Source organism: Rhinoderma darwinii, chromosome 3 (assembly GCF_050947455.1).
Source record: "Rhinoderma darwinii isolate aRhiDar2 chromosome 3, aRhiDar2.hap1, whole genome shotgun sequence".
Classification (NCBI taxonomy): domain Eukaryota; kingdom Metazoa; phylum Chordata; class Amphibia; order Anura; family Rhinodermatidae; genus Rhinoderma; species Rhinoderma darwinii.
Genome location: NC_134689.1, coordinates 378,674,155 through 378,698,894, shown reverse-complemented (window position 1 = coordinate 378,698,894; position 24,740 = coordinate 378,674,155). Strand labels below are relative to the sequence as shown.

Genomic DNA, 24,740 nt, shown 5'->3' with positions numbered 1-24,740 from the left:
CAGAGACGGAAACGCCCAAAGAAAGGGCATGTCGCTTCTTTTTGGCGCAAGCGTTTTTTTCCGCTCGCGGGAACAAAATGCCTCCGCCTCCCATTGAAATCCATGGAGGGTCGATTTCGGAAGTTTTTGCCGGTTTCAAGGCGAAATTTTTTTTTTGAGCAGACAAATTTAGGTTCCATGTCTGGGACTCACACCAATCGGAAAAATTTGGGTCCCCTGCTCACAAGTTCAGCACTACAGACAGGAAGAGACCGCTTCCGTGCATATGTATCCCCCTGTTGTAGTTTATGGACGTTGTGAAAAAAGCTGAACGTTTCACAACTCCTATAAACAACAATGCTTTACACCGTGCCCCTATAAAAGTGTCAGCTATACACCATACCCCACAACTGTGCCAACCATACAGTGCCTTCATAACTGCCAGCCACACCTTTAGTGCTTATCTACTACTATTCCCACACTGTGATCCACTACTCTTCTGTCCTACATGATAAGTACATGTGAGCAGCCACCAGAGGGCAGCACAGAATAGTACCCCGGGCCGCAGGTTTTGCACCCTTGCTCTGAAAGTTTTCATCTATCCAATAAAAGTCTATCAGCATCTAAAACAATAGCAGAATTCGACAAATGACAAACTCAGCTCTGCTACATCAGCATAAGAGGTTTACTCACAGAACAAACTGTGCACTGTCATGCCTGCGTCGTGGCACAAGTTCCTTCTCACGCCACTGCACAAAACGGCCCAGTACTTCTCCAGCAGAGCCTTCAATGTTGATATGATTCCCAGATGTCCAGATCTCGAGCCCCACCAGGACAATTCTTATATTCAGCAACGTGTACATCTAGAGAAAATAAAGGATAACGCACTCATCACTAAGGTTTGTTATAAATAGAGCTTGTGGGATCTGACTAGGTTATGTGCATGGATTCCAAGTCCTTAAGTCGTCCGCTTCTGTCAAGTTGTTAGGGCTTGGAGCGGTTTTCTTCCTGTTACAAAGTCCCAGATTCCTTGCTTCCCTTCACAAAGCCATAAAACTAAACAATGAAGTTCTGCTGCCTGCAGCTGCCACTAGGGGGAGCTCACTGCATACAAATTTAAACATACTCTGTTATATTATAAGCTCCCCCTAGTGGCTGAAGCAGGCAGTCAGAATATTCTTATTTTGCTTAATGGCTGTGTGAAGGAAACTTAGAGCTCTGTATCAGAAATCCAGAGCTCTAACCCCTGCAAAGGTATAATATTAAATTAATCAGCACATTTCCATTAATAATCACTAATTTATCTTTAATCTTAATAATAAAGGAGTTGTTTTAAAAGAAACCTGATAGATGTTCCTGTGTCCTCATGATAACACTTCCTGTATGTATGTATGTATGTACTCAGACCTTGTTGAGCCTCATTGTGTGTGTATTCACCTGGCTTCGAAAGAGTCAGTTCTATGTGTATATGTACACTGATAGACATGGAGGTGGATGATTATTTGCATCCACACACTGGCGCACATTTACTAAAATTGGCGTATTCCATGCCAGTCAATGTGGAAAGGGTAACTGGCTAGATTTGTGCCAAAGGAGAACGTCTCTCAATAAATTTGGCGCATGTTGACCTTTTAGACAGGCAAAAACGTCTTATTATTTGAGCAGGCTTTCCACTTACTTCAATTACTAACTTTAACCTAAACTACGCCTCGCTGCATCTAACCATGCCCATTGTTCTGGTTACTTCTACAATTTGACAAGTTGAGATAAAGGTGACAAAAAAACTAATTTGCAATTTTGGTCCAAGTTTCGATGTAACTTTGTAAATACTGATGTAAACACTTTAATAAATGTGGGCCAATGTCCCTAAGGGAGTGCTGAAATAGTAGAAACACTGCACCGGAAGTGTTGTCATGGGCAAATAAGAATAAAGGAATTGCTGGCATCTAGTCTTTAATTTAAAATATAGATAAACCAGTGAAGAAAAAAAAATTCTCGTCTTTCATGCATACAAAAGGGCATTTTTTATAAAACAGAGTGATGTAACGGACCCTCCCTTGCCCAAGTAGTCATACAGAAGAAAAAACAGCAAAGTTTCGACCCTAGACCCAATCACTTCTTCAGGTGGAACGGTTGTCTATTTGTCTTCTGTATGACTACTCAGGCGCAATAAATTTTTTAAATACCGAATTGGAAGCTGTTGCTTTTACTATTGTTATGATTATAGGTCCCTCTGCCATCCCGCTGCCCGGCCTCCTGAGGGGACGTATTATCCCATATGACATCCGAGCCGGTGATTGGCTGAAGCAGTCACATGGGATGAAATATCATCCCTGGATGAAGCCGCACAGAATTCTGCGTAAGTATAAGGTTTTATATTTTTTCCTAAGTTGCAATTTTTTGCGGCGGAATCGCAGCTTTTACGCCGCAAAAATAGCAACATCTGCTATTTGTTGCGGGTTTTACCCACAACAAAAAAGCAGCAATTACCCAAATAAAATTGACATGCCGCGAACAAAAAAAACAAAACACACCGCAGGTCAATTTCTGAGCGGTTTTCCAATCATTTACGCAGCATGTGGATGAGATTTGTTCCACTGCTATAAAATCTGTTGGAGAAAATAAGCAGTATTTACACTACGTGTGAAGACCCTTTGGATGAAGATCGGCATAGGGGGAAAACTAGAAATATTACGAAGATCTAAAAAAAATTAAACAAAAAAACCACAACAACATTAAGCTTAAAGAGGCTCTGTCACCAGATTTTGCAACCCCTATCTGCTATTGCAGCAGATAGGCGCTGCAATGTAGATTACAGTAACGTTTTTATTTTTAAAAAACGAGCATTTTTGGCCAAGTTATGACCATTTTTGTAATTATGCAAATGAGGCTTGCAAAAGTCCAAGTGGGTGTGTTTAAAAGTAAAAGTCCAAGTGGGTGTGTATTATGTGCGTACATCGGGGCGTTTTTAATACTTTCACTAGCTGGGCGCTCTGATGAGAAGTAACATCCTCTTCTCTTCAGAACGCCCAGCTTGTGACAGTGCAGATCTGTGACGTCACTCACAGGTCCTGCATCGTGACGGCCACATCGGCACCAGAGGCTACAGTTGATTCTGCAGCAGCATCAGCGTTTGCAGGTAAGTCGATCTTACCTGCAAACGCTGATGCTGCTGCAGAATCAACTGTAGCCTCTGGTGCCGATGTGGCCGTCACGATGCAGGACCTGTGAGTGACGTCACAGATCTGCACTGTCAGAAGCTGGGCGTTCTGAAGAGAAGAGGATGTTACTTCTCTTCACAGCGCCCAGCTAGTAAAAGTATTAAAAACGCCCCGATGTACGCACATAATACACGCCAACTTGGACTTTTACTTTTAAACACACCCACTTGGATTTTTGCAAGCCTCATTTGCATAACTACAAAAATGGTCATAACTTGGCCAAAAATGCTCGTTTTTTAAAAATAAAAACGTTACTGTAATCTACATTGCAGCGCCTATCTGCTGCAATAGCAGATAGGGGTTGCAAAATCTGGTGACAGAGCCTCTTTAATGTAGAACTGGTTGCTTTGGGATAAATTCATTATATTCCATGCATACCATCACTTAAAGGGCTCGTCCACTTAGGACAATCCGTTTTTGTTAGACCCCTGACTAGAAGCTAATCACAGGGTGTCATGCTGCTGGGACCTCCAGTGATCAGCTGTAAACTGGGAAGGAACCTGGAAGCAAGTCTTCAATTCCCCTGCAGCTCCACTACAGGAGAAAATAAGTATTACACAGTTGCTATTGAAATCAATAGGCTCTGCTTGTAATGCATGAGTGTGGAAGGTGCTCCACAGTGAGACACACTGCTTGTATCCACTCTGGCTAATAGGTGAGGGTCCTGAATGCAAGCAGGGATCTTGAAATCTGTAAAGTATTTCTACACAAAGAATATTAGAAAATTATTTATCTTTTCATTTTAAAAAGATTAAAAGTTAATTTCCTGAAAATCTCCTGGAGTAACATGAGCTATAACAGTAATAGACCTCAGAATACTTACACTATCTAAGTAATTGGACAACTCCACCATCTCAGCACGGACAGCGCTGGCGTTCTGTCCCAACATGTCATACTGCAAGAGATATTACAGAACATGATTAATATAATAATATATCATTTTTATTATAGAATGTAAATTAAAAAAATAAATAAAAAACCCAGTCACTCTGTAATATAATGTTTTTCTATTGATTAGAATTCTCCAGGTATCTGAATATCCCCAGCGAGGTCCTTGCTGGAAAATCTTTCAATGGGTAACTAAATAAATGGAATTGATAAGGCTGAAAGATCAGGCTGAGAGTTGTTCTTATTAATAGATTTTCCAACCTAAGGCTCTGTTCACATAGCCTAGAGCCCTATGTCGGGTGTTTTAAGAATTATAAATATTCATGGTCAATATAAAGAATTGGCACTTAGAGAGATCATCATCGTCAGACTAAGGAATCTTATGTTTGTGTGGAGAAAAGGTGCTTCCATCATGAATATAGTTACATAGTTACATAGTTAGTACGGCTGAAAAAAGACACATGTCCATCAAGTTCAACCAAGGGAAGGGAAAAGGGAAGGAAAAATTTCTACACATAGGAGCTAATATTTTTTTGTTCTAGGAAATTATCTAACCTTTTTTTAAAGCCATCTACTGTCCCTGCTGTGACGGCTCCTGCGGTAGGCTATTCCATAGATTCACAGTTCTCACTGTAAAGAAGCCTTGTCGCCTCTGCAGCTTGAACCTTTTTTTCTCCAGACGGAGGGAGTGCCCCCTTGTTTTTTGAGGGGGTTTTACAAGGAACAGGATGTCACCATATTTTTTGTATGTGCCATTAATATATTTATATAAGTTAATCATGTCCCCCCTTAGTCGTCTTTTTTCAAGGCTAAATAGGTTTAATTCTTTTAATCTTTCCTCATAACTTAAATTCTCCATGCCCCTAATTAGCTTCGTTGCTCTTCTTTGTATTTTTTCCAACTCCAAGGCATCCTTTCTATGAACTGGAGCCCAGAACTGAACTGCATATTCTAGATGAGGCCTCACTAATGCTTTGTAAAGTGGTAATATTACATCCCTGTCCCGTGAGTCCATGCCTCTTTTAATACACGACAATATCCTGCTGGCCTTTGAAGCAGCTGATTGACACTGCATGCTGTTATTGAGTTTATGATTTACAAGTACACCCAGATCCTTCTCAACAAGTGAATCCGCCAGTGTAGCTCCCCCTAGGACATATGATGCATGCAGGTTGTTGGTACCCAGATGCATAACTTTACATTTATCTACATTAAACTTCATCTGCCAAGTGGACGCCCAAACACTTAGTTTGTTTAAATCTGCCTGTAATTCATGAACATCTTCCATAGTCTGAACTATATTACATAGCTTGGTGTCATCTGCAAAAATAGAAATAGTGCTATTAATCCCTTCCTCTATATCATTAATAAATAAGTTGAATAATAGTGGTCCCAGCACTGAACCCTGGGGTACACCACTTATTACCGGTGACCATTCAGAGAAGGAATCATTGACCACAACTCTCTGGATACGGTCCTTGAGCCAATTCTCAATCCAATTACAAACTATATTTTCTAAACCTATAGTCCTTAATTTACCCATTAGGCGTCTATGGGGGACAGTGTCAAATGCCTTTGCAAAGTCCAAAAACACTTTGAACAGATTAGGTTAGTTTGACAACTTCTGTCCTTAGTAAAACCGTGCTGGCTGTCACTTATAATGCTATTTATTGTCACATAATCCTGTATATAGTCCCTCAATAGCCCCTCAAACATTTTCCCCACGATGGATGTTAAGCTTACTGGTCTATAATTACCCGGGGAAGACCTAGAGCCCTTTTTGAAAATAGGCACCACATTTGCCCTGCGCCAGTCCCTTGGCACTATACCAGTCACTAGAGATTCTCTGAATATTATGAAAAGGGGGACAGAAATATCTGAACTAAGCTCTTTAAGAATTCTAGGGTGTAACCCATCTGGTCCCGGGGCCTTGTGCACATTTATTTTATTTAATTTAGCTTGGACCATCTCTACATTCATCCAATTCAGTATATCAACTGATATATTAACAGCACTGGCACCGGCTACATCAGCTGCTCCTTCTTCTGTTGTATATACAGAGCTAAAGAACCCATTTAGTAACTCTGCCTTCTCTTGATCCCCTGTGACCAACTCCCCATTACCATTATCTAGGGGTCCTACATGTTCAGACCTTGGCTTTTTTGCATTTATATGCTTGAAGAATTTTTTGGGATTTGTTTTACTATCCCTGGCCACCTGCCTTTCATTTTGTATTTTTGCTAATTTTATTACATTTTTACAGATTTTATTAAGCTCTTTATATTTTACAAAGGCTACAGCTGTACCCTCAGATTTGTATTTTTTAAATGCCCTTTTTTTGTCATGTATTGCCCCTTTCACAGAAGGTGTAAGCCATGTGGGGTTTAATTTGAGTCGTTTATACTTATTACCTGTAGGAATAAATTTTGCACTATAATAACTCAAAGTAGATTTGAAAATCTCCCATTTATCATTTGTCCCATTATTTAACATTAGTTCTTCCCAGTCTATATCCTGAATTGCCGCCCTCATCCTGGGGAAATTGGCTTTCTTAAAATTAAATGTTTTTGCCCTCCCAGCCTGCGTTTGTTTTTTACAGTATAGGTAAAATGTAACTATATTGTGATCACTGTTACCGAGGTTTTCACGAACATTGACATTCCCAACAAGATCTGCATTATTAGAAATGACCAGATCCAACAGAGCTTCACCTCTAGTCGGGTCTTCCACAAACTGGCCCATAAAATTTTCCTGCAACAGGTTGAGGAAATGTCTCCCCTTTGCAGTTGAAGCCGAACCATGACACCAATTAATATCCCGGTAATTAAAATCTCCCATTATCACTACAGTACCCGCCTGTGCAGCCCGCTCCATCTGTTTATATATCTGACCTTCCATCTCCTCAGTTATATTGGGGGGTCTATAGATTACACCAAAAGTAATTTTTTCAGTGTTTACCTCCCTTTCTAGTTCCACCCACAAGGTTTCAACCTCCTCACAGTCTTCACCCACTATTGTCTCTTTCACACTCGCCTTCATATCACTTCTCACATACAGACATACACCACCACCTTTCCTATTTGTCCTGTCTTTACGAAAAAGTGTAAAACCCTGTAGATTTACAGCCCAGTCATGTGAAGAGTCCAGCCATGTTTCAGCAACACCAACTATATCTATATTTTCTTCCAGTATCAAGGCCTCCAGCTCCCCCATTTTGCTTGCCTATAGGAAAGGCTTCTTTATAGTAAGAGCAGTTAGACTTTGAAATGCTGTACCACAAAAGGTTGTTGAAGACCATTAAAAAAAGGACAAAAAATACTTATCCTATAGTAATCAAAGTTATAATTACCAAGGGGGGGGGGGAAGGGGGTTACTTAGTTGATCCAGGGAAATAATCCTTTAGTGTGGGGCCTGGAAGGGATCCCCCCCCCCCCCAAATGGAGAACAACTGGCAGCTAAATTAGAATGTAATTAATAGGAATCAGGCCACCGGAATGAATATGTAAGTACTGGCGCCAACATGATGCTGCGGACATTCCCACCAGGTACTTAAACATACGATTAGCAGTGACTTCCTTACAAAAAATACTGCAATAAAAAGAGCTCTGTCTTATGTAAAATCCTTAAAGGAAAGGTATCATTAATTTTTTAGTCATTTATGTGTTTTTATTTAATAAAATATTATATTGACTTTATTTATTTTTTCACACACAATGTTTTTTTTTATTAACACTTTCTTACTTTACTGGGAGCGGCCATGTTTTTTTTCATCTGTGTATGTGTCAATTCACGACACATACACAGATGGAATATGGCAGCTACAGGGCATAGGACATAACGAACGGGACCTGTTCCTTATAACCTGTGCTTTCTGCAATCTCGCTCTGTATTGCACATGCGCAGTTCAGAGCGACCCACCATAGAAGCTGCTTTGTAGGGGGAAAGCCGGCGCCATTTTGAAGACAGACCACACTGCAGGTAAGGTGTGGGTGTGTGTCTCTCACGACCCCCCCCCTCTCGTGACCCCCTTGCACACCTGCTGTAACTTTGTGTGTGTGTGTAGCAGAACTGTACGTGTCTGTGCAGCAGAACGGTGTGTGTGTGTGTGTGTGTGTGTGTGTGTGTGTGTGTGTGCAGCAGAGCTGTGTGCAGAAGTGCTGGGTGTGTGTGCGCGCAGAAGAGCTGTGTGTATTGTGTGCAGCAGAGCTGTGTGTGTGTGTGTGTAGTGTGTGCAGCAGAACTGTGTGCAATAGAGCGGTGTGTGTAGTATGCGCAGCAGAGCTTTGTCCTATTTTTGTGCAGTGGAGTATGCACGGGCACCGCTAATAATTCATAGCCACTGATCAACTGTTTTAAATCACCAGTGAGCACCCCCACACACACACACAAATCCCCCCAAACATGCAACTGCGCAACACCCCCCCCCACACACTGGGGGGGGGGGTGTGCAGGGTGCTTGTGGGGGGTAGTGTGATGGTGGGCGTGTGTGGGAGGGTGCCTGTTGGGGGGATTGTGTGATGGTTTGCGTGGGCGTGAGTGCGTGTGTGGGGGGGAGGGTGCGTGCAGGATGCTTGTGGGGACCTATAGTATTTATTGTGGCTCGGGGGAGAAGACAGAAGTCGCTGTAGGTGAGTATAAGTATTTATAGTTTTCATATTGCTAACTTAATTTTTGTTTGTTTTGCAGGTTTCGCTGGACCTATCGGACAACGTCGTAGATTCGCTAGACTACTGTGAAGATCTACATTTTATTTATGTTTTAATAAAATGGTTAACGAGGGTTTTTATTTCAATAAAAATATTTTCTTAGGTCTGTGTTTTTTTAATACTTTACTAGCGTCTCGATAACGGCAGTTGTCTGTTTGACAATGTCCATTACTAAGGCGGGGCTTAGTGTTAGCCAGTAAAAAGGCTAGCACTAACCCCCCCCCCCATTATTACCCTGGTACGCGCCAGCAGGGGTGCCGCGAAGAGTGGGGTACGATCCAGTATCCGACCATCTATTGTGACGGTCGGGCACTGGGGCGGTCGCAGGCTGGTATTAGGAGGCTGGGAAGGGCCAAAAACTGTGGCCCTTCCCATCCTGCTAATGCTAGGCTGCTGTTGCTGTGATGTATCTGGCTGGTTATGAAAATGAGGGGGAACCCACGTCGTATTGTTATTTTTTTTTAAAGCTAAAGAATGACGTGGGGTGCCCCCCATTTTTGATAACCAGCCAAATACAATAAAACAGCCGCAGCCTAGCATTACCAGGGTGGGAAGGGCCACAGTTGTTGGCTCTTCTTGGCCTTCTAATACCTGCCTGCGGCCGCCCCACTGCTCGACCACCACAACAGATGGTCGTGTACTGGATCGTACCCCGCTCTTCGTAATACGCTTGGTGGCGGTGGGTACCGGGGTAATAATGGGGGTTAGTGCGAGCCTTTTTACTGTCTAACACTAAGCCCCACCTTAGTAGTGAACGTAGTAGTGAACGTCAAACAGGCAACTGCCATTATCCAGGCGCTAGTAAAGTATTAAAAAAACACAGAGGCATAAGAAAATATTTTTATTGAAATAAAAACTCCCCCACACAATCCTCGCTAACCATTTTATTTAAAAAAACAAAAACGTAGATCATCGCAGTAGTCTACCGAATCTACGACGTAGTCCAATAGGTCCAGTGGAACCTGCAAAAAAATATAAAGTTAGGCCTCAAGCACACTTCAGTGAAATGCTTCAGTATGCTATCCGTTTTTTTAACGGATAGCAGACCGACCCATTCATTTCTAGGGGGCCATGCACAATTCCTTTTTATTTGCGGGTTTTTTTGCAGTTTTTGTGTGCGCTTTTTGCAAGTTTTTGGGCGGTTAGGACTCCCACTGACTCTGGGAACATTTGGCGCATTTTATGCACCAAAGAATTGATCCAATGCTTCTTTTATTCACAACACTGTTTTTAAAAACGCTTGCATAAAAAACGAAAGACTCGCTTTCCCATGGATGTAAATGGGTAGCTTAATCAAGCGTTTAACGCTTTTTTTGCGTGTTTTTTTACGCATTTCGTGTGCGCTGTTTGCCAGTTTTTGTGGCGCATAATTAGGACTCCGATTGACTATGGGAACATTTGGTGTGTTTTACGTGCAAAGAAATTGACTTCTTTATTTACACAACGCGTTTTTTAAAAACGCGTGTGTAAAAAAGCGAGTCTTAGGTATTAACAGCGTGTTTTAGCAATTATGTAAATAAAAAGCGTAATCAAGCATTTTTTTTTATGCCAGAAAACTACGTCAGAAACGCGCCGTGTGAACCGGTCAACTGAATAGTCATTCACTACAGGGGCTTCCCTCTTGACTTTCATCATTAGGTGTGTCCTATCGCTTCTACCAGATGCATTGTAAATGCTTTCCCAAAATGGGAGCCAGAAAATGCTTAGCAAGTTGAAGATACCTTTTCCTGGCTTGTAGCCAAAAATAGGGAGGGGGTGAGTTTCCCTCCCAAATTTACAGCAGCTGTGAGTCAGGGTGCTTTCCCTTATTCACCTTGCTGTAATTCTGGGAAGTGCTCCCTCTGGTGGCCAACATAGGAAAACATGCCAAATTATTATTTAATTTTGAATACTTTCTACCTTGAGGAAGAAAAAAAAAATACAGTAAAAAACGTAAAAAATATAATAAAAATAAGTAACTTACTTGAAAAAAAAAATAATTCGCGACACATTCCCTTTAAGTGTTCATCAGCGGACATCTTAAAGGGACACTAACTTTTAAAACAACTAAAAGCCAACCTAATAGTATGCCTGTTATATATAAACTTGTAATTGACTTACTGTTAAAATTCTGTCATTTTATTTATGCAAATTCTCTGTGAAGTTACTGCCATTAGGTGTCTCCCTTCCTGTAATCTGCTGTCCACCACCTGTGTTCAAGCATAATCTGTCCCTAGTTACAGAGCAGACGAGACGGACTGCAGAAAGTGGAGGTTTGTATTTTCACAGCCTAGCCATAAAAATCTATCGATAGGGGAGGGGGAGCAGGGGCAAAAAGAGACACAGACACCCTGCCCATACAAGTCTATGACGAGGGGAAAGAGAGGGAAAAGAGAGAATAGAAAAAAGAAGAGAGACAAGAGATAGAGAGAGGCTGTAGCCCATAGAAGTCTATGAAGAGGGGAGGTGGTAGCAGGAAATGAGTGAGACACACACAGACACTACTGCCCATAGAAGACTATGGAGAGGGGAGGGGGGAGGAGAGAGGGAGACTGAGTCTTAAAGGGACATTTAAGACTCAGAGGCTGGTTGGGTTCAGCTCTTAGAGCAATACATCAAAGGGCGGCTGCAAACTTAAAAAAATGGGATGGGGGATGTCTGGCTGACATTTTGAGGCATTCTGGCATATAATGGGGAGGCTGTGGTTTATACTAGGGAACAATTGAGGCTGGCTGATACTGCATAGGGATACACTGTTGCTGGCACTGTACTACACACCTCAGCTGCTGCAGAAACAAATGTGGAAAAATAAAAGCTTATTCAATCAGGGACTCCTCCATTTCTGTAACCTGAGCATTAGCTGTCTCCACTGCTCAGTGGTCAGATGAGGCCTATGAAGGGAGTTTACTGTGGGAGGATATAAAAGAACAGAGAGGAAATATTTGCTGACGGTTCTAATTAGATATTTGGATGTGGGGGATAAATGACCGCAGCAGGGATGGTTATTAGGATCCTTGGTGTCAGCGTATGGACACTGTGTTCATAGATTATGGAGATTAGGAGAGAAAGGGTGGGGACGCTACCACAGGGTGGAAATATCCAGGGGAAATCTAAAACATAATACAATAACAGATGTGCAACCGCATTACATCGCAATCCAGTATCAGTGCGAGGAGCACAGAACAACGGGGTTGACACTTATTATGTTAAAATTAATGTATTTACTTAATTACACTAAGCGATTAACCAGCAGCGATTGTCTAGTGGCGATATTCTATTGATTACAGGGGGATAGGGCCGTCAATGTGTGATCAGTGGGGGTCTTAAAAGGACGGTACTTAGGTACTGCAGTGAAGGAGTTATAGCACAATAGCAAGTGATGTGACTCTCAAACCTAAGCGAGACCCCCGCCATCACATTGGGTGGTGTCCTCTGCATTTATTGTTCTCCCTTGCACACAACATAAAAGTTCCTTATGACAAAAATATGAATATGAACATGTGAGAGAATTTTTATATTATTAGAGCTGCTTCTTGAAGAGGCTCTGATGACACTTCCTATGTCTAACACTTAGTATTAGGTTTAGAAAGTAAAAGAATATACCAACTATATTACTGCCCCCTATGTACAAGAATATAACTACTATAATATTGCCCCCTATGCACAAGAATATAACTACTATAATACTACCTCCTATGTACAATAATAGAACTACTATAATACTGCCCCCTATGTACAAGAATATAACTACTATTATTCTGCCTACTTTGTTCAATACAACTATAATACTACCCCTATATTCAAGAATACAACTACTATAATACTGCCCTCTATGTACAAGAATATAACTACTATAATACTGCCCCATGTGCACAAGAATATAACTACTAGAATACTACCCAATATGTACAAGAATATAACTACTATAATACTGCTCCCTATGACCAAGAATATATCTACTATAATACTGCCTCCTATGTACAAGAATATAACTACTATAATACTGCCTGCTATATACAAGAATATAACTACTATAATACTGCCTGCTATATACAAGAATATATCTACTATAATACTGCCTCCTATTTCCAATAATACAACTATTATAATACTGCCTCCTGTGTACAAGAATATAACCACTATAATACTGCCTCCTATTGTCAAAAATAAAACTACTATAATACTGCCTCCTATGTATAAGAATATACCGTACTATAATACTGCCGCGTATATACAAGAATATAACTACAATAATACTTCCCTCTATCTACAAGAATATAAGTACTATAATACTGCCTCCTAAATACAAGAATATAGATACTATATTACTGTCCCCTATATATAAAATTATAAGTACTATAATACTGCCTCCTATATACAAGAATATAACTAACCCCTTTGTACAAGAATATAACTACTATAATACTGCCACTATGTAAAAGAATATAACTACTAGACTACTGTTCCTACGTAAAACAATATAACCACTATAATACTACCTCCGTTGTACAAGAATATAACTACTAGAATACTGCTCCTACGTAAAAGAATATAACCACTATAATACTGCCTCCCTTGTACAAGAACATAACTATTATAGTACTGCCTCCTATGGACAAGAATATAACAACTATAATACTGCCCCCTATGTACAAGAATAGAACTACTATAATACTGCCCCCCTTTGTACAAGAATATAACAACTATAATACTGCCCCCTATGTACAAGAATAGAACTACTATAATACTGCCCCCCTTTGTACAATAATATAACTACTATAATACTGCCCCTATGCACAAGAATATAACTATTATAATATTGCCCCCTATGTAAAAGAATATAACTACTATAATACTGCCCCCCTTTGTACAAGAATATAACTACTATAACACTCCCCCTATGTACAATAATATAACTACTATAATACTGCCCCCTATCGACAAGAATATGGATCTGAAATTGTAGGAGAATTTACATATCGTTAAAGATCTTGTAGCAAAAAGTGATCTGATCTAATAATTGTCTAAGCTTTTAAAGAGCACAGCGACTAAAGACTGCATCACTCCAACAGAGAGACTGTAAAATATTTTATGGTTTTGAGATGTGTCATATGCTGAAGTCAATCCGAAGGTTGGGTTTTCTGGACTCTTCAGTAAGGTTTTCAAAAGTTCATATAATGCTCTGTGACAACAGATGGACCACCTACCAGCTATTACTAGCAAAGAGATATTCCAGTCATATATGAAAATGCCAGTACGGATTCCATACCTCTCATCTTTAAGTATCACAAAGATGGACAACCGCAATTTTTTCTTTTAAGCCACGCCTCTAATCCCACCCAATCCCCACCCATAAACACCCGGTTTAGTCTACATAGTATCATGCTCCCATAGTGCCTCCCACACAGTATAATGCCAAATAGCTTCCCCCACACAGTATAATGCCAAATAGCTGCCACTATACAGTATAATGCCCCCATAGCTGCCACCATACTGTATAATGCCCCCATAGATGCACCAACACAGATGCCCCAATACAGTACAATGCCCACAGATTCTCCCATAATGCCCCTATAGCTTCCCCATACAGTATAATGCCCTCATAGCTGCCCCATACAGTATAATGCCCCATTAGCTGCCACCATACAGTATAATGCCCCTTTAGCTGCCACCATACAGTATAATGCCCCTTTAGCTGCCACCATACAGTATAATGCCCCCACAGCTGCCCCATATAGTATAATGCCCCTAAAGCTTTCCCATACAGTATAATGCCCCCATGGCTGCTCCCATACAGTATAATGTCCCCTTAGCTGTCCCCATACAGTATAATGCCGACTTCGCTGTCCCCATACAGTATAATGCCCCATTAGCTGCCCCATACAGTATAATGCCCCATTAGCTGCCACCATACAGTATAATGCCCCTTTAGCTGCCACTATACTGTATAATGCCCCCATAGCTGCCCCCATACAGTATAATGCCCCTTTAGCTGTCCCCATACAGTATAATACCGACTTAGTTGCCCCCATACAGTACAATGCCCCCTTAGTTGCCCCAGTGCCAGTGCCCACATATAAAGTGCCAGGGCCCTTGTAGATAGTGCCCATGCAGACAGCGCCAGTGTCCCCTGTAAATAGTGCCCCTATATAGTACCACAGTGCCCATGTAGATAGTGCCACACCCCCTTGAAGATAGAACCCCCGCCCTGTAGATAGTGCCATTGGGATTCCCACTAGGAGCGGAATCCCCTGCCAGAGCATTGCCGATGCTCTGGCCGGGGATTCCACTCCAGGAGGAGCCCCTGACGTCACTATTCATATATGGACAGTGACCTCAGGGGTTTCCTCTAGGAGTGGAATCCCCAGTCAGAACAACGGCAACAGGGATTCCGTTCCATGAGGAGCTCCTGACATCATGGCATTGCGCTTAAATTAGCCCTGTGCCCGGGGAGTCCTCGGCGAGTGGAGGAGCTCCCTCTGCTCCTCCGCTTTCAACTAATGCTTTAGCAGGGAGCTAACTGTTCCCTGCTTCAGCAATGTGTTCAAATGTATCTGCGCCCTGAGGACGCAGATACAGTTGACAGCAGGACATAAATCCCGGCCACCCGGCGCCACCATGAATCCAGGACTGTGCTGCTGAATCCGGGACGGTTGGGAGGTATGGATATTCAATTCCATAGTAGTCTATGCTGGTGCGGTCATTTATCTGTAGCAGGTCAACAAATGGATGGGCAAGAGCAATGACAACCACTTTTCAGTTTTCTTCCTTCTGGAAAGCTATTTTGCATTATATAAATCCATATGTAGTTAGCTCCCTCTAGTGGTGGTTGGAGGTAAACACCTTATCATATGAGGGGAATTTATTAAGACTGGTGTTTATACTGTAATACGCTGCGGATTTTCTGCAATGAAATACATTGTGGAAAATCCGCAGTATTTACACTATTTGTCAACTTACCCTCAGACTGGCGTATGGCCAGTCTGAGGGTAAGTTGACAAATAGTGTAAATACTGCGGATTTTCCACAATGTATTTCATTGCAGAAAATCCGCAGCGTATTACAGTAGCAGCAGAGTGGATGAGATTTCAACAAATCTCATCCACACGCTGCGTAAAAAATATGCTGAAAAAACGTTCAGAAATTGACCTGCGTTGCGTTTTTTTTTAATCCGCAGCATGTCCATTTATGCTTCAGAATCGCTGCTTCTCTGATGTGGGTTTTCCCCATTGAATTCATTGGGAAGGTAAAACCTGCAACAAATAGCAGATGTTGCGATTTTTGCTGCGCAACAGCTGCGATTCTACCACAAAAAAAAAGGATTATAATAACCCAGATCTTTTTTTTTTTTTTTACCTGACGTTTTCCACATCGGACATTACGGCAGAAAAACTGCACCACAGTTTGGTGCGGTTTTTTGGGCCGGAATTCCCTGCGGAGACCAAAGCGTATGCGCAATGTACTTTTATGCAGCGTATCCGCCCTGTGTGAACATAGCCTTATAATCTAAAGTGTGCTGGAGTAAGATGTGCCTAATTTATTAAAGTCAATTTTAGATTTTCTCTATAATTTACTTTAATTGTAAATTGTAATTTATCAGGCTGTGGGTGGTACCGTCCCATTTTATAAAGCCTCACCCACTTTTTTTTAAATGTGCCGTGAGTGGCGTAGAAAAGAACAAGTTACAAAACTACAGTTTTTGCACAAAATGCGACTTTCAATTCTTCTAGGCAACGCTCTGCGAGTTATGTACATCAGCTGCAGCCGCCGCACACATTTCCCTGGCAGTTTGCTACAATGTATCAGTCTAGAATCCAGGCTGTTTAGCTCACAGAGTATTGTCTAGACTGGAAACAATTCTATCACTTCTCGCATAGAACTTCTATCAACCCGTCTTGAGGTGATCACATCCGAAGGTGCAGAGCGAATTTACATCTTCGTTTCAGTGATGGTGGGTGTCTCATCACAAAGACCCCCACCATTTAATGCTTGCTTTAAGCCACGGCATGTAAATATATGCTGCAGAATGGTTGCATGTTTGTTGCAGATTTTCTACATTACGTTCCCCAGCAAAAAATTGCAGCTAAAATTGCAATGGGGAAAAAACAAAACATATTTCCACTTTAAAATAAACAAAAACCCACCATACTCACCTCCCCCGGTCTCTTGTAGCGATTCCTCACTGATCCCAATGCTGTTCTCAGTGAAGACGGCCTCCCGGTAAGTTTCATCTCATGTAACCGCTTCAGCCAATCACAGGCTGCATAGGTCGCTTGGGACAAAGTGTCATCCCAGGAGGACAGCAGCACAGAGACCAGCCGAGGTTGCTGGGACGTGCGCTACAGGAGTCCAGTACAGGCGAGTTTAGTCTTTTTTTTATCCCCTATTCTGCTGTCCGGAGCGGCAAATCCAGCCAAAAATCTGCAAACACGATTTGGTGCAGACTTTCAGCCATAATTCTGAGTGTAATCGGTGTTCGATTTGCTGCGGATACCTTTAAGATTATAATTTGCATAACATGTGCATTGAACATAATATAGTATTCTTTACTCTGGGCCCCTATAGGTACACTTTTTTTCTAGTGGGACAGTCGTGCTACAGTCACCCATTATATGACTAAAATATCCCTTTCCGTTGATGTACAGATGTAGCCATCTTTATCTTGACCTTTAATGCATTAAAGAGAACCTTTCACCTGCCCATACATGTGCAGCTGAATGCAGCATGTAATAGGTAGGGCTGCACAAACCCTGGGGCACTTTACAAAATGTTCCTACCCTCCTCCGTTATTTAGATATCAGTGCCGTTATATTGGACGCCGATATTTAAATAACTCCCTGAACTGTCATGGGGCGTGTAATTGGCAAGGGGGCGTGTAACATCACTGTGAGACTGTCCAATCAGCTACGGATTGTGTCATAGCAAGAGCTCGAGAGAGGAGAGCGTGTGCGCGCGGATGCGCAACTAGGAGCTGTGCGAGCATGCCAACACACGCTCTCACTCTTCAGCTCTCGGCAGACAAGATCACACAGTCACGAGAGATCACACTGTCTTGTCCTTTTCTGCCGAGAGCTGAAGAGCGACTGAAAGCGTGCGCGCACACCGCACGCTTGCGTGCACAGCTCCAATGCAGCTGCCGAAGATACTCCGGCCTCCATGACACAGAAGAAGAAGAATTCACATTCTTTTTCTCCTCTTCTGTTCCGTGGTGGCATGCCTATTTCATGCTGCACATGTATGGGCAGGTGAAGGGTTCTCTTTAAATAGTGTCAAGAAACTTTAACTTTCAATGGCTTTTGTTGTGTGATATCACGCTGCAGCAAGTTACCAGAGTCCAGATAAACTTGGCTACATCTGAATATAGCAAAGAACTACACTAGGTCAGTGGCTGTATTGATCCATTATCACCAGATGTCACATTTTGTATATTTGTACAGAGCTGGTCACTGAAAACAACGATCCCACCCATACACAGTTTTTTATGCCAAACATCTGCTCGGCGTCAGAAAATGACATGACATAACTCGAAATTCTCTAATACAAGTAGGAACTTTTATTTCCATTATTATAAGACCAGGGGGGGGGGGGGGGTTGGACAATCACCTAAACAAAGGAGGGACTAGGACAACAACACCATAAGTTTTGATCTAGAACAGTAATACCCAACCATTTTAAAATGGGAGAACCCTGAAAAAAAAAGTGCCCATCCTGTGGAATCCCAACAACTACCCCATCACTAATGTAGACGTGATAGCTCTAGCGGTAACGGTCTTCCAGAATCCCCTCAAAAAAAGTTTTTCTAGAACCCCGTTTGGTATATAAAAAAACAGAGCTTCATCATGGAGTTGGCATGAGGTGGGTACATTAGTCATATACAAGTCTAACGTTGGGCTGTGGAGGTAAAGAGATTATCCCACGAATCATTTTCATACTAAAAGTTCAGAAATACAGTTAATATCGGTTTTGACCGACTTTTTTTTAGCAATATGTTTTCCTTTTTTCTTCGTTGCATTCCAAGAGCCATAACTTTTCTATTTGTCCATCGATGTAGCTGTTCGAGGGCTTCATTTTGCAGAATGAGTTGTATTTTTAAATGGTACCCTTTGATTAGTTTATCTTTCTTTTTTTTTTTTGTGTGGGCGGAATGCAAAAACGCAATGCATTTTCTTTCCCACATTTTATTGAGCAGTAAAAATAACATGTTACATTTATTCTGCGGGTCGGTAAGAATACAGCGATACCAAATAAGTATATTCTTAACAGTTTTAGTACTTTTGCACACTAAAAACATTTTATGAAAAAAAGTTATTTTTGTGTTGCCTCACTCCGAGAACCATAACCTTTCAGTTTTCCATTGACGTAGCCATAGGCTTGTTTTATGCGGGACAGGTTGTAGTTTTTGTTGCAACTATATTAGGCCACATTTTTAAGAAATGGTATTTTAAGGAGGAAGATTATCTATTTACAACAATTCTTGACAATTACTGCAGAGGCTCCGCTCCTTCTTTGACAAGGAGTCTCCTCCACTATACTGCCATGTTACTGCAGAGGCTCCGCTCCTTCCCTGACAAGGAGTCTCCTCCACTATACTGACATGTTACTGCAGAGGCTCCGCACCTTCCCTGACAAGCAGGCCAGAAAGCTAGAGGATCACTATACAGAGACCTGGCTGTGGGGGAGTTACTGAGCATGTGTGTCCACTAGCGTTCAGCTCACTAGGTAGACATGCAGATTGTTATACACTTTGAACAGAAGGGTGGTGCCATATTATGCAAGTAATTGTTCTAACTCTTCACAGGATTGTTTTTTAACAGCATGTAGATTGCAAACATTGTTCATTTTGATGTAGGCAACTTTTCTTGTAAAGCGTGTAGATAAAAAAAAAAATCAATGATGAAGTACTCCGTGTGCCATGAAAACATGAACGTCACATAAGACAAACGGTTGCCACGTATGTGACAAACCAATTAATCAGTTAATTAAACGTACATTTCAGTGTAACCCTTGTTGCTGACTTTCTTTGCAAAGATGTTCCATCTCTGGAGCATGTGTGGCTACGGAACACTAGCTTGGGGTTGCTGCACACAGGAGCGAGAGCGACTACCGAGCACTAGCTTGGGGGGTGCACATAGGAGAGACCACAGCTACTGAATACCAGCTTGGGGAGAGTGCACATAGGATGGAGAGCTGCCAACTTTTGCTGACTTTTTCTTTTTCAGATTCGATCATTGAACTCCGTCCTTGCGGCGCTGATCACCGGGAAAGCATAGTGCTTCATTACGCGCTTGGCGGTGCTGAACACCAGAAGAGAGAGAAGTTCCGCTCTCTCTCCCGGTGTTCAGGGTCGGACACAGGAAGAGGGTTGTGTGCCAGCAAACCATGGCCCACGTGCCGGCTGTGGCACCAATGCCACAGGCTGCTGACCCCTGATTTATACAATGAATAGGATATTTAATGGTAGGGCAACCCCTTAGGGTATGTTCACACGAGGGCGTCCGTTACGGCTGAAATTACGGGGATGTTTCAGCCTGAAAACATCCCCGTAATTTCAGCCGTACCGGCATGTGCAGGCGCTTAAACGCCGCGTCAATTACGGCCGTAATTAGCGCTGCTATTCATTGGAGTCAATGAATAGCGGCTCCAATTACGGCCAAAGAAGTGACAGGTCACTTCTTCTACGCGGGCGTCTATTTACGCGCCGTCATTTGACAGCGGCGCGTAAATATACGCCTCGTGTGAACAGACAAACGTCTGCCCATTGCTTTCAATGGGCAGATGTTTGTCAGCGCTATTGAGGCGCTATTTTCGGGCGTAATTCGGGGCAAAAACGCCCGATTTACGTCCGTATATAGGCCGTGTGCACATACCCTTAAAGCTTGGCATGTTTTTTTACGGACATGCTGGGCTCAGGAGTAAAGATGGTGGAAATTTGGCTCTATGTGAATGACAAATAAATATTTACCTTAAAGGGGAAATGCACTAAACTAGAATTGTCTACTATTTAGTCTGTCATGAAAATCATTTAGCAAAAATAATTTTATAGATGGACATGTAAAAAGAGTTCTAAGGCTTGATCCATTAGTTGACTTTTCATGATATGTATAATTCTTCCATTTTCATAGATGGTAGTAAATCGATTGTTCTTTAAAGGAGTTGTCTATTAAGCACAAATCACTTTTTGTTAGCGGATCACAGAGTGGCCAGTCCCCTAATGATTAGCTGTATCTATGGGGGAACTTGGCAATAAGTGTTAAATAATCCTACAGCGCCATCACAGGACAAATGAAGCATTACACATACACATTTCGTGTCGAGTCCTCCAGAACAAGATATACTTTTTGGTAACAAATAAGATCCCTGAATGAAAGACCACCTCTATTAAAATAAGTACTCTGGGACCCCCCCCCTTCCCCGTTTGTAAATGTAATGTAGTCATCTGTAGGTACTTAACTGGTATTGTATTTCACAGGCCACCGCATCGTTCTAGGCCACCGCTTTATTATGGCCTGCCGCGGGGGTCACGTGATCTTCATTCTGACTCCCTTTATCCTACATTCTGCTGTCTATGAGAGCCTCAATGCGAGTCTCATAGACTTGCATAGAGAGACTGACATCTGGTTTCTACAGTAGACACTTTAGGATCTGTGTTGTCAGAGTTGAAATTCAAATGACCCCATGGCGGCCTGGAACAGTGCAGTGGCCCATGAAATACAGCACCAGGTAAGTCACTACATTTTATTTAAAAAGCGGGGGATGGAAAAACACAAACCCGGAGTGCTTCCTCAAATCAAAATGCCCTAATAGGGTATTTGATGAAGGGTTTTAAAAATCAGATAACCCATGTAAAGTTATACATAGTGGGAACCTATTAATATAATAAGGTCAGGGTTGTTTGGTAGCATTGTCTCAGGTAGTAATGGAGCTACAGGCATGATGGGATTATAGTGAATTGGTAAGATTTTTATCATAAATATAGGTTCATTCCACAAAATCCTGTATATACGGGGTAGCATGGTAGCCCAGTGGTTAGCAGCGCTGGGGTCCTAGGTTTGAATCCGACCTATGGCAACATCTTCATGGAGTTTGTCTGTTCTCCACATGTTGGTGAGCTTCCGCCGGGTACTCTGGTATCCCGCCCAATCCAAAAACATACTAATAGGTTAATTTAGAATTTAGATTGAAAGCCCCAATGGGCTGAAAGTGAAGATAATTTCTGTACGTCGCTGTGCAATATGTTGGCACTATATAAATGATTAGTATATAGCAGGATTATGACAATTCAATCGCACACGAATGAGAAATACATGCTGACGGTATAGGTGGGACAATTATTCAAACCGAAGACAATAGCTTCATTGACCTACCCTTTCCTTGTCCACCACCAGGAAGAGTTCCACATATCTGGTCTGGGGCAAGACTGCTCGCTTCTTCTAAACACAAAAGGACAACATGGAAGACTATTAAACAGACACGCTTACATCACAAGATGGGTTTACAGAGACAAACATCTTCCCTATGACATACAAGTTCTCAACTGCATCCATAACCACTATGTATAAAACGTACAAAAAGACCATAAGGATCTTACATGCTGACAATCATAGTGTGTACACAAGATTATTGCCGTCCTAGAAAAATCTCTTTATTGTCCTCCTGAATACAGGGACGTTGATCGGCTTGCGGGAAAACAAATCCGAGTTATTAGGTCTACTGAGTGTTTATATATATATATATATATATATATATATATATATATATAGCATTTTAATTCTGCAACATTCGTGAGATTCAGAATATTCATACCTGTATGTTACAGTACACCCTTTACCCACTAGTGTGCAAATATCCCAGGGATGAATCAGTCACATGATTATTAGATTATATCCTATGGATGAGCTGCACCCCTGACCAACCCAAGAAAATAAAGTAAAATGGTAGACGTCAAGTCTGCTCTGTATGACATATTGACATCTTATCTGCATCTATCCTTTAAGATTCACATCAGAATCACTATCTATTCCAGGAAAAGCTGGGTAACAACCAATATAGCCACCATTACCACTTCAACAGGGGTTATCCCCGGCTTTCTGAAGGTGGCAATAGCAAATGTACTGCAAATGCAGTCGTAGATCTCCTCTGCTCTGTAATGCTTCATAGATAGATAGATTTGCCATTCCGGACTTTAGGATTGCTAGGCGCCAACCCCTGTAAGAGTTGTAATGATACTGGTTGTCACCCAAGACGTAAAGGGGTATTCCCAGAAATGACAATTGGCTATAGAAAAAGATAAAACAGTACACGGCGCACATGGTGCATCATCCCAAGGTAATTAAGTGTAATATTGAAATACAGGACGGTGCTCACCTGATAGCGTTGTGCTGAGAGCACAACGTTCTTGTTGTTATAAAAGTCAGGGGGGCCTGTAGCCTGGGATTTTTCCGGTGACCCGTAGGGTTCCGTTGTCACTAGTTGTAGATATTCGGTAGGAAAAAGGAATTCCCACTGGACAGCGTTGATCCCCCCAAAAACGAAGGAATAAATCCAACAGATTCCTTGAGTAAAGAGCTTCTGGTGGTGATTTCAATAAGATCCTGGACTGCTACGGTAAAGATCTTAAACTATTTTTTGCGTTTTAGAAAAATAAAATACATCAGAGGGAATGACCGGACCGATCTCTTCATCAGGCTTTTTCCACCAGCAGCTCTTTAGTCAAGGAATCTATTGGATTTATCTCTTCGTTTTTGGGAGGATCAGCACCGTCCAGTGGGATTTCCTTTTTCCTACCGAATATCTACAGAAATGACAATTATCACCGATCCACAAGATAGGTGACATCTGTCTAATCGCTGGGGCTACTACTGGGACCCCTTTACCGATCATTAGAGAGGAGATTCCTAGAACCCGGTTCCTCCTCATTGCACCCCTGCAGTGTGGAGGAGCTTGAATGGAGCGGTGGTTGAGCATGTGTCCGCCGCTCCATTCAATGTCTATGGGACTGATGGAAACAGCCGAGTGCTGTACTCAGCTGTTTCCGTCATTCCCATAGACTTTGAATAGAGAGGCAGCGCGTATGCTCAAAACAACTCCAGTAAAAAACCTTCCTCACTGCGGTCAAGAAGTGAGAAATAGGGGTTTTGGATCCCCGTTCTCGCGATCGATGGAGGTCCTAGCGATCACACAATTTCTCACCTATCCCGTGAATAGATAATAAATGTCGATTGTGGAACAATCCCTTTAGTAGAGAAGCGATTCATGGATATTTAGTGCTTACCCGGCGCAGTTGCTGAAACATGCTGGGGGAGTGGTAGTGTTGACTCTCATGACCCCCTTCAGGACTAGATACACCACACACCATCGGCTCCTGCTTCACATCTTCAAGACGATAAATGAGGTGTTGAAAGTTGGAAGAAGTTTGCAGGGGCTCAATTCCATAACTTCCATTACTCAGGTGTAGAAGGCCTCTGGTACAGACAGAGATAATCTTAAAGTTAATATTTATACACCACCAGCTGCCTGCCAAATTTTTCTAAATAAACCCATAGACACAGCTATGATAACTGTAAGGCTATGTTCACACCTAGTGCAATTGCTACAGATTTTATGTTCTGATTTGTGGGTGGAAAATCCGCAGCGTATTACAGTATAAGCGAAGTGGATGAGATTTGTGTATTTTCCCAAGTGAGTACAATGGGGGAAGTAAAAATCTGCAACAAACATCTAATTTTGCGCTCCCATAGCGATGCCTTACCACACGCCCATCTAATCTCAGTACTGCTGACCTCCTGGGATAATGTGTCATCACATGGGGCGCAACGTCATCCCAGGAGAACGGCCCTTCACAGACCAGACGGGGGAGAAGACGTGCCACTATGTTAACACCAGGGAAAGGGGAGCATGTTTTTTGGTTTTTAGTCCGACTTTCCCTGTAGTAACTTGGTCGGATTTGATGTAGAGTTCTCTGTATGAC

The 24,740-nt window shown here is 42.0% G+C and overlaps 1 protein-coding gene across 1 annotated transcript in view; it reads right to left on the bottom strand.

Moving 5' to 3' along the window:
• The window catches only part of ADAM9 (ADAM metallopeptidase domain 9), a 127,529-nt gene that overhangs the window by 48,563 nt on the left and 54,226 nt on the right, over positions 1-24,740 (bottom strand). Inside the window, exons 6-9 of the mRNA XM_075858815.1 lie at positions 24,045-24,234; positions 22,138-22,203; positions 4,024-4,095; positions 673-842 (exon numbers count right to left, since the gene is read on the bottom strand). Of these exons, the coding sequence (XP_075714930.1) occupies positions 673-842; positions 4,024-4,095; positions 22,138-22,203; positions 24,045-24,234 (498 nt within the window). The remainder of the gene's footprint in view (positions 1-672; positions 843-4,023; positions 4,096-22,137; positions 22,204-24,044; positions 24,235-24,740) is intronic.